The sequence below is a fragment of the Oreochromis aureus genome, linkage group 4 (assembly GCF_013358895.1).
Source record: "Oreochromis aureus strain Israel breed Guangdong linkage group 4, ZZ_aureus, whole genome shotgun sequence".
NCBI classification, from domain to species: domain Eukaryota; kingdom Metazoa; phylum Chordata; class Actinopteri; order Cichliformes; family Cichlidae; genus Oreochromis; species Oreochromis aureus.
In genome coordinates, this window is record NC_052945.1 from 17,223,028 (window position 1) to 17,237,000 (window position 13,973).

At 40.2% G+C, this 13,973-nt stretch overlaps 1 protein-coding gene across 1 annotated transcript in view; it reads left to right on the forward strand.

The window, feature by feature from the left end:
* LOC116313042 (cytohesin-3) overlaps positions 1-13,973 on the forward strand; it is a 44,284-nt gene that overhangs the window by 15,917 nt on the left and 14,394 nt on the right. Inside the window, exons 2-6 of the mRNA XM_031730608.2 lie at positions 9,860-9,942; positions 10,337-10,401; positions 12,028-12,094; positions 12,195-12,313; positions 12,734-12,814. Of these exons, the coding sequence (XP_031586468.1) occupies positions 9,860-9,942; positions 10,337-10,401; positions 12,028-12,094; positions 12,195-12,313; positions 12,734-12,814 (415 nt within the window). The remainder of the gene's footprint in view (positions 1-9,859; positions 9,943-10,336; positions 10,402-12,027; positions 12,095-12,194; positions 12,314-12,733; positions 12,815-13,973) is intronic.

The window sequence follows — 13,973 nt, forward strand, 5'->3', positions numbered from 1 at the left end:
ACTCTACCATTTTCAGGCTGAGGACCTTGATCTTGAGTTTGGAGGTGCTCTTTCTTATTCCTTTTGTTTCATACTCGTGAAACAAACTCTTCCATGCATGTGGGTCAGTTTGAAGTCTTGTTGGCAGAGTTAGGTCCAAATCAGAGGAGGCAGAGAAATAATTTCAGACCTGGAGCAGTGTCTGGCTGTGTGTGTGGGGTAAAAAAGTATTATTTTACTATTTGTATATTCAGTACTGGTGCATGTTTGAAACTACAAGTGCAATGCAGTGATCTCATTGGTCAGATCTGCTTATTTGCATGCTAGAAGATAGAAAAATCGAGCTTGGTGTGAAAACATAAATGTCACAGATTCTTGAGTGAAATTACACCATAGTTGTGAAGAGCTGCATAAAGAATGGGTGAGTCTGAAAAATGTATTTAGCGAAATAGTCACAGATTTTACAAGTCTGGTGTGTAAAGGCTCAGTCTCACTTATTCTCACTTAGTTCACTTCCATAGTGTTCATATTAAAATTAAAGTCAGAATCAAGGAAAACTTTTCCCCAGTTTATTAAGCTTTTACTGCAAACATGAAGTACAAATAATGGAAGCCATTACTGATGAGATTTTTTTAAGGGATTCAGATTCAATAAAATGATATTGAACTCCAGCTGCAAAACGAATACACTCTGCTGCTGCTGTTAGGGTTTGCTGCCTTACCTCACTCTGCTGCACCATCAGTGCTGCTGATCTAATATGGAGTGCACAGCAGATGTATTTGGAAGCTTTTATTAAGCGGAGATGGGCATTTTGATTTCTCTGTTAGTGCTGATGTGGGAGCTGAGTGTTCTCATGTGGAAAGTGGCTGATGCATCTTAAGAGATAAGAAGGATGAGTTGAAAATAAAAGACAATGCACAGAATCTGATTTAAAGAATAAGATTAGGCGGTGTATGGAGAACTGGTTGGGCCCGACTGGACAGTTGCAGTAAGAGGAATGTGTGCTATTTCCACACCGCTTCTGTCATCTGTCAAGAGGCAGAAACTGTCAAAGAGGCTGTCGGTGCGCGTGCCTGTGTGTGTGTGTGTTTCTCTGTGCCTGTGCATGCTTGAGAGCAGTGAGTAGGAGTAACGCCGAGGGGAAGAACAATTACTACACACCTACCAGCCACAATTGCAGCTTACATGAGTGCGGAACAAGCTGCTAAAAACAGTGTAGATGCTCTTATAGCAGTCAGCCACAGTACTGCCTGTTACAGGGCAGACCACCATAAGGACACACGCCTCTTCTGAATGCATGTCAATCATCATGAGAACCGAGGAGAAGAAAAGACAATGTGGTTTGTGTGTTTAATTGTAAAACTCCGATGAGAATAGGGATCTTGTTGAGTCACATATTGGTATCTTGTATTTTAACTATAGCAGTGACATAAAGATTTGCTAAATATGAGAAATGAATGTGAATATAAACCATTTGGAGGTCATTTTTTCCCCATGTGTCACCTACTTTGAAACACCAACTCTCCCTTACATCATTCTCCACAGTCTGGCGTTGGCTGTGCTGTCAACTTGTGTGAGTTCTCCTTAAGTAGCCTGTTGTGGGAATGGTTTCTGGCATCCTCATGTTTATGTGGTTGCTATTGTTACATGGAGCCCAACCTAGTGCTCTGAACTGCTGCAGACATCCCCTCCATTGTCTCACTGAAAACCTGGTGAAAATCAGGAAATGTTTCGCTGTCTCTTTTTGCTGTTGTGCTCTATCATGGTTCTGTTCAAGAGTGTTACTCTCAAAAGAGCAACTCTCAAGCTCATGAACATATAACCAGCGAGAAATCAGGGTAACCACAGAACTGGCCTACCAACCACTTTCTAATTCAATAGAGAAGCTCTGTTACCAATTCTGTGTCAAGATAACCGGCGTGAAAATAATTTCAAAGAGAGAATATTGGTATTGTTTGTTAATTAATTGCCCCCTGGCCTGCTGTCATGTTCACCCAAGGCCACTTTACTGGATGCATCTTGCTAGTACCAGCTTGGACCCTCTTTTGGTTTCAATAAGCTCCTCATTTCTTCTACAGTAGCATCCAGAAGTTTCATACTGTGAACTGAGGCCTTAATTCTTCGTGGCATAGATTCAACAAGGTGCTGGAAACATTCCTCAGAGATTTTGGTATTGACAAGATAGGATCACACACTCGATGCAGATTTGTCAGCTGGAGATCCATGGTGCTAATCCCCCGCTACACCACATCCCAAAGGTGCTCTGTTGGATTGAGATCTGGTGAATGTGGAGGCCATTTGAGCACAGTGAACTCACACTCATATTCCAGAAACTAGTTATACTTTGAAATATATATATTTTTTTTATATTTTCCAATAAAAGCCACATGATTCAGCTCTAATCTCTTTTGCAGTAGTGTTTCGTGTCATACAGTAACTGGGGTCCTTCTGTCTGTCGTGTATTATTCAAGGCCCCGGGCAGTTTTCAGCTTCATTAGGTGCATTCGTAAATATATTTTATAGCTCTAATGTGCCCTTTAGCACTTCTGTATACATCCACAAGTATTAATTGTTGTGCTTTTTGAAATTTCTTTTTTATATAGAATGTGATCACTGAATTCAACAAAGAATTACATTGAGATTATGTAAGTGTGGATCATGAGTGGACTTGAAAAACAGCCTCAGTTATCTGTGGCATGAATAATTTGCATGTGATCTCTTTTTATGACCACTATGAAAATCTGGAGCAGGCAAGACACATTTATATCGGGGTCATAAGACTTTGCCACTAATCATAGCTGATTTTTTTTTTAACTCACTGACCTAAAAACTGTAAGAAAGGAGAATGATCTGCAAACATGCTTCCGGTTTGGCTTCTTTTTAACCTGGGTCCTTCTTTTCCATTTTATTAAGATATTAAGAAATAATGCTAAACACTAAACAGCTCTAAGGAACACAATCCATGAAGTAAAACTTAATCTTAACAAAGTACACACTGAAATTGGCCATTTGCCCTGACCCGTGCCAGCTGAGCTCATCACAGATGTATTGTTTTGCACATAGGACTTTTTTGACACACTGCAAGGCTGTGGATATCTTTCAATTGTCAATAATTAGCGTCTTTTCATGATGATTTGAGCAAACATGTTACAATCATATGATGTATTATTCTAACAAAAGGATTGTGGGTTTTTCATTGATTGTGTCATTGTTTCTGGTAACTCTTTCAAAACCAAGAATTTTCCCTCAATAATCTTCTGACAGCTGTTTAAGGATAGCATGGAATTAATTTGTCTTACACACTTTGTTCAGTATGGGCCTAATAAAGTGACTGTACCACAAGAGTAGTCGACACTCAACTCATATGGTGTATTTTTATGTTAAAAACACAAACATAGCAAGTGATTATAGTGCTTATATACTTTAAAATTAAATATATCTAATCTGATTCTGATTATAAATTTGCGTTTTGGACACTTATTAAAACTGGGGCTCTTCATGTTCCCTGGGCTCTGTTTTTCAGGCTTTAGAAAATCTAACTCAACATGGGAGACTTTAACCATTCAAAGGTCTTTTCACACCATCTTAGTTGGTAAAAATACAACAAAAAGAGCAGGAAGGTCCAAGTAGACAGGACCTTTACCTGTGAAAGTAGGGTCACCCATACGTATATGAATTGCATAACAAAGCTTTAATAAGTCTGGTTAACAGTGAGTAAGTAGTGGTTCCATAGTGTAGTGGAGCAGGGTATCACTTACTAGTGTGATCCCCCCAGTGCTGGATGAATGGGAGGGAAAAAATCAAACATGGATCCATCCATCAATATTGATGCTCCCTTGGGGAATAAGCAGCTTTATCTGTTAACAGTAAATATATGCATCTTAATAGAAAGTGCTAATATGTCTCTCATACAACCAGTAACAGCACATGGCTTGTGACCTTTTTGCTGACCCGTAGAGCCGGTGATGACCCGTCTGGTTACAGGGCTTGAAGACTAGAAAACGATGCGTGTGAGACTGAGAAGGGGAAGACTCAGACTCGGTGACCTTTCTGTTGGAAATGTTCGGGATCACGTGGTGTCTGTGAAAACTTCAGCACAGGGGCAGTTACTCATCCGTGCATTCTTGGCTACTAATGGAGGGAAAAAAGGCTAAGCACGCAAGTTTGAACTGTTATGATGATGTATTGATTATAACTGGAGCAGCAGCCCCCTAAGTCATAATATAAAATGGCTGAGTGGTGTTGCATTGGTAATCTATGTGGCTGAGCCTACGGTTGAGTGTGGAGCGTTTGTATATAACCTAATTTAGATTTTTTGAAAAAATGGAAATACACAAACTTCTAGATGTATAGTGCATCTGATGCCCAGGGCCGGCTGCACAGTGATATTTGGCCTTATAATCATATCACATTACTGAGTTTTCCACATGCTACAAAACACACACAGCAGGGGGATTGTTAACCAAAACAGATTTGATCTTCTCAGACAATTTGTCCCATTCTCCGGTCCAGTCGAGCTCTTTCGGCCAGAGTAGGAGGGATGGAGGAGTGTTTTGCGCATTTCAGACGTAGGTTGTCCGCGGGGTCTCTTTGCTCCACAATTACCGCTTTATGAGGATACTTAACTGCAGCCAAGAATCGAGAACAACAGAGGCAGAGAGTGTGAAGATGTCTGGTGGGCTGCTATCTGTTCACTCTTGTGCCTTTACTTTTCTTTGCCGTTTGGCACTAAACACTCCCGTTTGTGTCTTTGTTTCTCTTAGAAGCAGACTCGTCACAACTTTCTTTGCGCTTTAACCCTCCACAGACCCTTTTCCACGGGTTCAGCATTACACTCAATGAAAAATATCACACATTTAAGTCAACAAAGCAGTCCTTGTAGTAGCTGTTTTGGGGCTATCACGGGATGGAGTTTGTCATGGATACCAGTTACAATTTTTCTGTGCTCTCCAGCCATGACAAACCTTTAAAGTTCTAGAGTTTCATATTTTTTTTTTAACAGGGTCAACAACGAACTTTTAGTCTGATTTCACAGAAGTGGCTTGACATTTTTGGGCTTGTGTGCTATCTTCCGAAGACTTGGATAAGAGGGCTGATACAACTTTGTCTGTCTAGGCAATATGAAACCACTTCTAGCAGCTGGTTTGCTTATCGTAGGCTAGAAACAGAGGAAACAGTTTTGATAAAAAGATCCACCTGGCAGAACCTCTGTTTACTCATCAACATGATGTACTGCTTTTTTTTGTTTTTATTTTTTGTTTAATCTGTGTGGAAAACCAAAGTGTTAAAAGAAGAAGATTTTTTTTGAGTGGTTGCACTCATTTTCTGGAGTCTTGTTGCTGTGCCGTGTCTTCAGTTGAGTAGTTGCTGCAGGAGTAAAGTATTAGATTTAGAGATTTGATCACAGAATCTAGTAATGTGATTAAAGGATCCCCAAAATGAGCAAAGTACAGTAGACTCGTTTTTATTAGATGGCTGAGTATGTATCAGTCTTTCTGCTAAGTAAGAATACATTAAGACTGAATCAAATATATTTAAACATTTCAGGATACATCATTTTTCTAATCGTTCAGTCACTCCAGAGTAAAAACAGAACTGCAACCTTCTTATTGCTGTGTTAAATCGGTGATTGGTTGGTAGTTGCATTCAGTTTTCTCATATTCATCAACTGTAGCTGAGGCAGCTAGTCGATCACCCACTGGTTGAGCGTGCAACACCCTAAACCTGTAGGTTCCAACATGTTGGAAATCTGTCTGAGTCAGTCCATAACATCTCTTTTTGAACAAGTCTTTCCAATAAAGGACTTTCCTCAACTGGTTGCCAACTGGTTGCATTCTGGTCATATTCCAAGCAACTATGTAATTTTGCAGATAAATCCCCATCGTACAGCAAACTGCATTGCTGTTTTTGGAGGAATTTCTAAATTTTAGTTTCAGATCTACGAGGTTCTGGCTGATTTCTGTGGAAAACAGACAGTTAACTGACACATTATCACAAATAGATTGAGGTAAAGTTGGCAGTTCCATGCATTCAATCGCAAACTGATAGAAGTCCTGATGCACCAAAGTCACTTTGAAGACGGCATCTGACTGCGATAGTTGGAGACCTGGTCCTGGTCTTGAATGCATCAATTTCAAAGGTAAACCACATGCACAGCACATCATCTCAGTTGGTTTGGTCATGCCATGGTTTATAACCTCCGTTTCCCCTCATGTAACTACAGCACAAGTAATCTATCTGAAGATACCGTAAAGAAAAAAAAGACTGAAAATATATAATAATAAAAAGATCCCGTCCAATCCACACAGCCCCAATCGTCTTCTCCCTCCGATATTCCCACATTGCAAATCTTTTACAAAAAATGTCACTGTATTGTCTAAATGTAATAGCAGCTGTCTTAATAGCGACAGTTTCCTTGTCATTTGGAACATTTACAGGCATAATTGACGCTTTGAGAAGTAAAAGAGTGAGAAGAGAGCACCATTATACCATGTGTCAGAGTTTACATCTTAAAATATGGTTTTTCCTCATTGCAGTCAAGCTAATAAAAGAGCTTCTTTTGATGTCTTGGCACATTTAGAGTGCGTCATCATTCAGTCTTGCACTGCTTGGTTGACACAGTTTTTATACTCCATTAACATTTGACCCACTTATGTGTAATAATTGCGTTCGCTTTATAAATTTCTTATATCTTTTTTCTTTTCTTTTTTTTCTTTTTTGAAGCATTGCACGCTGCTTCTTCCTTTTTTCCCTTTTTGCTTTGTCTTGTAGAATTTAGTAGATAGTGTGTGAGAAAAATGTCTATCTACACCCATCTGGATCCCTACACTCTCGACTGACTGCTCATCTGTGATAACATGAGCTCCATGCCCTCAGAACGTAATAACCTAATAGTCCATGCTGCTTCTGTCACTTTGTCTTACAGAGCAGGACCGGGGAGAGGGACTGATTCAGACGGTGTGAGAGAGCGATACAGTAGATAGATAAAGACGAGAGGAAATAACTTTCCCTTTTTTTCTCCATTATTTACAGTTGTGGAGGGGTGGGTGTGTGTGCCTGGATTGCAAAGCTGCTTAGTGGTATGATTCAGTTTGGGGATTTGAATCTGCTCTCACCCCCACTTCAAGCACTAGAGTGGAGGCGGACAAAGGGTGAGATAGAGGGGGAGTGTGTGCATGTGCGCGAGAGCGAGGAACGGCATAGGAGACGCTCAATCTGGTATAGCTCCATGTGAAAATGACCTACTTCCTGTCAGCTCGCTCTCAAATGGATTGCTGTTTTCTGATGTGTGGAGGAGTGGGGGAGATTTTTCTCTGTGGGGTCTGAGGGGGGTAAGGAGGGTGGAAGAGTTTGACGTGGAACGGTTAAATGAAGTAAATAAGTAGGTGGCTCTTGGGACCTTAAGGGTAGGATAAAATAGATGTCATGTTAGTGAAATGTAAATTCTGCATGCATGCATGGCGAGCATAGTGTGTGCTCACCTGTGCATACATTGTTGGTTCATGCTGTAAAACGTAATCTTGCGTGATGTGCTGCTCTCTCTCTGCTGTGTTAATTACCCCAAAAGACGGCTCGATGAAAGTTGACTATCAAAAAGCCAATATTTGAGGGGGCAGGCCTCGCCAGATGCTCAGTGGTCGTGTGTGTGTCTGTGTGTCATCCCGCATATCTGACACACACACAGAGGGTTGTTTATGGATGTCATCTGCTTTTCAGCAGGGAAGTTTCTGTGGTTTTAATTTGGTTTTAAAGGAGAACCATGAAAGCCTCATATTGTCTAAACCTGCTCTTTAATGTAGATACATCTATACTTTGGTAATTAATGTATAAAATCACAAACTATATAACACACTAACATGATGCACATGATAATATAGATAAAGAACCTACATGTACACACATTTCATACTGTTTCATATACTTAAGCAGTTTCTAATAATATTTTATTTAAAAAAAGTACCGCACAAGTCTCAAGCCACCCCGCATTTACTTTGTATTTTGCTTCCAAGGAGCCTGACTTTCTTCTAAATATTTTTTAAAGTTGTCTTGAGCAATAGTCTTTCTGAAGGTTTTTCAAAATATTTTCTTTGGACATTGGCCACTTTTTCACTCATTTTCAATCCAGTCCTTGTACCTGACCATTTTCAGAGGAATGCTTTTTTGTTTTTGTTTGTTTTTTGCACTGATACCGACCTGCTGTACCTTAATTAAAGCATGAAAAAGGGGCCTAACTCAAAGGATGAGTCAGTGTTGTGTCTACACTTATCACTTGGCAAAGAAACAAATTTAAATTGTACTTTAGCTTTTCTTTTTTTCTATGAAAAAGATTCAAAGATAACACAATTTTACAGATAAGAAATCGTAGTGTTTGTAACAACAAGGTGATTAATAAGACCAGCTGATAACTTTACATATGTTGGAATGGTGTGCAGTGTGTCCTTAAAAAGTTTGAGGAAACTAGACAAGTGGAAAACAAATGAAGAATTGGCAGGCCTAACCAAAAAAAGAAAAACAAAAGCTATCTAGAGTAGATGAACAGTACCCAAGAGTGATGTCCTTAAGAAACAAGAGAAAATCCAGCAAAGACCTGACATAGGACCAGAGAGATGCATCTGGCCCCGTGAGTTCATCCATCTACTGTTCAATGGAGCATAGTCGGCAATGGTCTCAGTGGAAGGGCGGCTGGCAAGAAACCATTCTGAAGGAAAAGAAACGGGGAGGAAAGGCTGAGGTATGCCAAATTACACGAGAACTAGACTAAAAATTAGTGGTACATCTGATGGAGTGATGAATCCAGATTTAAAGTTTGTGTTTCAAATGGTCAGTAAAATATTTTGAGTGGCTCAGAAGAGAGATACAAAAGTAAGTGTCCACAGCCTCCCCAGAGCCCAGACCTCGACATTACCAAAGCAGTGTGGGATCATCTTGAGAGAGAACAGAGAAAACGTCCAAAGAAGAGCTTTGAAGGTCCTTCAAGAGGCCTGAAGAACTATTCCTGAAGACTACTTACAGACAGTACAAGAAAGTTTGCATAAGAGATTTCAGGACTGTGCGTTGAATCTTCACTCCTCAGTATTGCTATAAAGCAATGACACCACTGATATTTAGATTGGTAGTCTTTAAGAGTCTATAATATTTCACTATGACATCCTGAGTACAAAAAATGAAAGCTTGATTGCAAAACCAAGTGGTTTCTGTTTTCCCAAAAAGGCTTTTGGAAGCTGAAATGATGGACTCTGGAACGCCTGAAGAAACTGGAAACTTTACCCTGCTCCATTTGTTATGAGAGGTTGGAGAGACCGAAATGAAAGCAAAGCAAGCATGAACGTTGGCAGAGCATTCGCTTTATTGAGAGACCTCTGGGACATTTTGAAATGCGTGGAAATCACCTGTTAAAAACTAATCTGACCATGTGACTTTGTGTGAGCTCCAGCAAAGACTTTTCACCAGTTAATAAATCTGTAATCATGGATCAGAATTGGACCAAATTTAATCTTCATATTTAAGAAGGGAATTTGTGAATAATCCAAGGTTCAACAGCACACCCACCTGCAGGATAACATAAAATATGCAAGAGTAGGAAAGGTCACAAAAAAAAAATATCTGTGGAACTTCCCGGCACACTCCTTCCCAGTCTCTTTGCTGCATTTAATCCCGGCTTTCAAAATGAAGTGGCAATTCTGTCTGTTAGTGTATTAATTTGGGTCATGAGTAATGTCTCTGGGATGGATTCATCGAACAGGTATGCGCTGTCGAAGCTTAATCCCCGTGACTCTGTCTGGCTGGTCGGAAGCTGAATTAAATTAATCCACTGTCATAACCCTGCCCCTCTCTATCACTCACATGCTATTTCATTTTCCCTGCGCGCTGTGTTTTCCAGTGCCCGAGGACCTGTCTTTAGAGGAAAGAGATGAGCTGTCAAACATACGGCGTAGGAAAAAAGAGCTTCTGGATGATATTGAAGTGAGTAACAGTGGAATTAATGTTATTTGAGTAATCTGATCAAACAGTTCTAAATGAATGATTCGGAGCAAGCCTCAAACTAATAAAACAGGTTGTTGATGTGCGTTGCATGTCTGAAAAGTCCTCTGGTGTAATGCAGAACAATGGACCTTAATTCATTTGTTCAGATCTTATATTGTTACATTTACATATACTAGAAAAAATCAGCTGTTTCCTGTTGCCTTTTGTCATGAAATGTCATATCTCTTTGTCATATTAATAAACAAGCCTTTCACTATTAAATATATTTAACTAATAAAATCATAGGCTGTGTTTGCTGATCATTCAAGAGCTGCACTGTGTTGTCTTAGGCGCTATAAACTTGACTTTAAGTGACTCTGTCCTTCGATTTCAGCGGCTGAAGTTTGAGATTGCAGAGGTAATGACTGAGATCGAGCAGCTAACCTGTGTGGGGGAGAGGTGAGTTTTGATTGTTTTTCTTTTCTTTTTTTTACCTGTTGTGTGATTATTTTCATTATGAATTATGTCCTTTATGATAGCATTTTCTTGGCTCTTAGTTTTGTCTGTAAGCTGTCGTTAAATTGACAATAAAATCTAAAAGTAAATAATAATAATAATGATGCTCATTGGTGTTTTCATAGGACCAAGATAACATTAAGTTTTACCTTTTTTTTTTTTTTTTGTTTTGTTTTGGTTTTTTTTAACATTAATTCATGCAAAACTCAGAAGTATTAATTTTAAATGACATAAAATGGACTAAAGAAGTAAAAAGCGAACATTTAGATAGCTGGTACCAGCAGTTCTTCAAATGCTAAATTAAGCTTCAGTCACATATTCATAGAAACTGGTCAGTGCCCCCGATTGCTAAGGAAATGTGTATTTCCTGAGTAGTTGTCGAGTGGTTGCTAGCTGATGCTAGGTGAAATCTGTTGCAAAGAGGGTGGTGCTCCACTAGAAACCTCATTGTGATTGCGTTGTTTATGAGCAGATTGCCGCGTCCGTCTGTAGTTTACATGGAAGTCGCCAACTTGTCTGCAAACACTCGCCATTTTACTCTCCAAGTGATTGTAAAGCTGTGAAACTGGAAAAACTGAAACATTCACCTTCAAAGTTGTGCCTTAGTTAACCAAGTTAACCAACGTATTTCGTCAACCAGTACCAGAATGCACTCTTTTCCCTAGTGACCAGTGGTCCCTAGAGGGTCACTAATTTGTCTCTATGCCTTAATTAGCAGGATAGCTAATAGTGTTGGAGATTTAAATGAAGTCAAGTCAAAAAGTTGTAGTGTTGCATGTTTTTTTTTTGTTTGTTTGTTTTGTTTTGTTTTAACTGATGAATACTGATGTGCTGAAGCCAGTTAGTGATTGTTAAACGTACTGTTTGGCTGTTTGGACGGCTTCAATGAACCGCCAAGAGATCAGCTCATTAGTTTTTGTGTGCTTTGGCTCTGCTACTCTTTTAACATACAGTTACCTTTGCAGTGAGACTCACACCTGTCAGTTTGTGTGTGTTAACATGTTAATACCCCATTGTTTGAGGAGAAAAGCGGGACAGTCACTCGACTTAACATTAACCAAACAGTCTGCATTCAGACGATTTCATTTGATTGGTTGCCGAGGTGGGGTGAGGTCATGTGTCAGGCTGTTTGTGTGTCTCAGGCGCAGCTGGCAAAGGGGCTCCAGCTATTTTTGGGCGCACGTAAGGCTTAGGGAGCGTTCAAAGACACGCAAAGGTGGAGATTTCTCCGAGGAGTGAGAGCAAAAAGTGTTTTGAGCATTAATATGGGACAATGTACTTCCAGTTAACTAAGATGTATTAAAGAAAAGGGACAAGATACACTCAAGTGAGCAGTAACAGCTGATGCACAATCACATGTCGTGAACATAATTCAAGTTTTCTCAGTTTAATCCAAATGTAAACTCAGTCTTTACTTGACTGAGTGGTTGGTAAACACAGTTATGACAGGCCCTGAATAAACTCGACACAAAGTGACCTACTAAACATACACAGCAGCCGGGGAGCAAAATTGGACTCGGCTGTCATGTGAAGGATGTTTCTGTGTTTTTTATTCTGTTTTCGTCACAGCAAAACCACACAAAGAAACAAGCAGATCGCCATGGGAAGGAAAAAGTTCAACATGGACCCAAAGAAGGTCAGAGGAGATCCACAGCTCTGGAGTTTAAATTTAAATCATTCATTGAAACTGAGTAAAATACCTATTTATACTGCGCTTGCTCTCTCTTTAAAAACAGGGAATCCAGTTTCTTTTGGAGAATGATCTTCTCCAGAACACCCCTGAGGACATTGCACAGTTCCTCTACAAAGGAGAAGGGCTCAACAAAACAGTCATCGGGGACTATTTAGGGGAACGGTGAGCTCTCCAGTTTTCTCTCTGTTTTCCTTCCACCTTACTTTTCCTCTCCCCACGTCCTTGTCAGATCTGCACTGCACGTGCTCAGACATCAGTGATAGAGCCCTGGGAAATTGGTGGTCTGGATTTATGGAGCAGAACAGTGCCAGGAGACCGTGCCGCTGAAAGAGGAAAAAAAGTGTAGGGGACATGTGGTTCTTATCGAAGGGAAGTCAATGGGGATAGGATGTCAAAACAACAGGGGACATCACGCTGCCTGTCTCAGCCAGCACAGTGGCTCTCTGTCTGTGACGTGGCTGCAGGACTTTGCTTTCCACCTTCAGTCACTGAGCATATGAGTTCATCACTTCTTCTGCTTTTGTTTAAGCGCAACTACTCATCACATGTGTTTCTCTCCCCACCATACCACCACCACCCCAGGGACGACTTCAACATTAAGGTCCTCCAGGCGTTTGTGGAGCTTCACGAGTTTGCAGACCTCAACCTCGTTCAAGCCTTAAGGTACTTAACAACTCATATTAAGAAGAAAAAATTAAAGCAGGTGACAGCGAGTGGGTGCTACAGTCCAGATTGTAAAGTTTGTGAAGAGCAGGCACGATTTCAAGTATAAAAAAAACTGCCAAAACAACATACGGGAGTTTGCAGCACGATAAGATGGTGTTTTACAAGTTTTATTGTTGCTTCGGTACTTTTCTGTTGCAAAGTAAACACCAGACGTGCACCAAGTTTTACAGACCAAACTGAAAGAAATCTGCCTTGGCTTCACTTCATGTATTTGGTTTTCCCATTGTAAACTGTTGAAATATGACATTATATCACGGCTGTAAAAAAATCTTGGCCTGACTGAAATTGTTCCCACACTTGAGCCAACCGACTGTTTGCAGGGAAGGTGAGGGTGGGGGAGGGGTGTATCGGTCAGAGACCTTTCCCGGGATGCACCGGTTCCCATTATAAAGCTAATATTAGAACAATTAGGCTAGATGATCATTTTTTTTAGATGGTTTGTCATGTTGTGGTTTGTGATATGATTTGCAAATTTGTAAGTTGGTCAGGTTGTGTTGGTGCATTCTCAAAACACTTTTTGAGAATGCACCAAACTTGCTTTTCCCTAAATTGGCAGTGGCAATAAGAATCTAGTTGGTGGAGAGCATAACGACCAACCATGCAAAGCGGTCCACAGGGAGACCACTGCTCTGCACATCCGAGCAAAAACAGATCCAGGTTTAAACTCAGATGAGGCCTCTGCTTTGTCACACTTGTTGCACTAACACTGTGGCCGTGACGAGATCAAGTGGAGGCACAACTATGCTACTTTTGATCTTTTGTTACGTGCAGGCACTGTCACGCCTATATTCATTGTTACCTATTTTGGAATTACAAATAATTAACTAATCGGCAAATTCTGGGACAAAACGTATTTTACACGTTATATTTTTATGCTGATTTACATTAACATGTGTTGTCACCATTAAATAAATATTTTTTCATGCAACTGATAACAGAGGAGCCGGTGTGCACACCTCTTATATGTCAACAATGTGTCATGCAAACCTGCGCATCAAGTTAGGTGATCAGTGTATCAGATTCCTGCCTAAAGCTGTGTTCAAAGTGCAAAAAAATAGAGTATTTTCCCATGCACAGCTTTAAAAGTTTGCTCTAA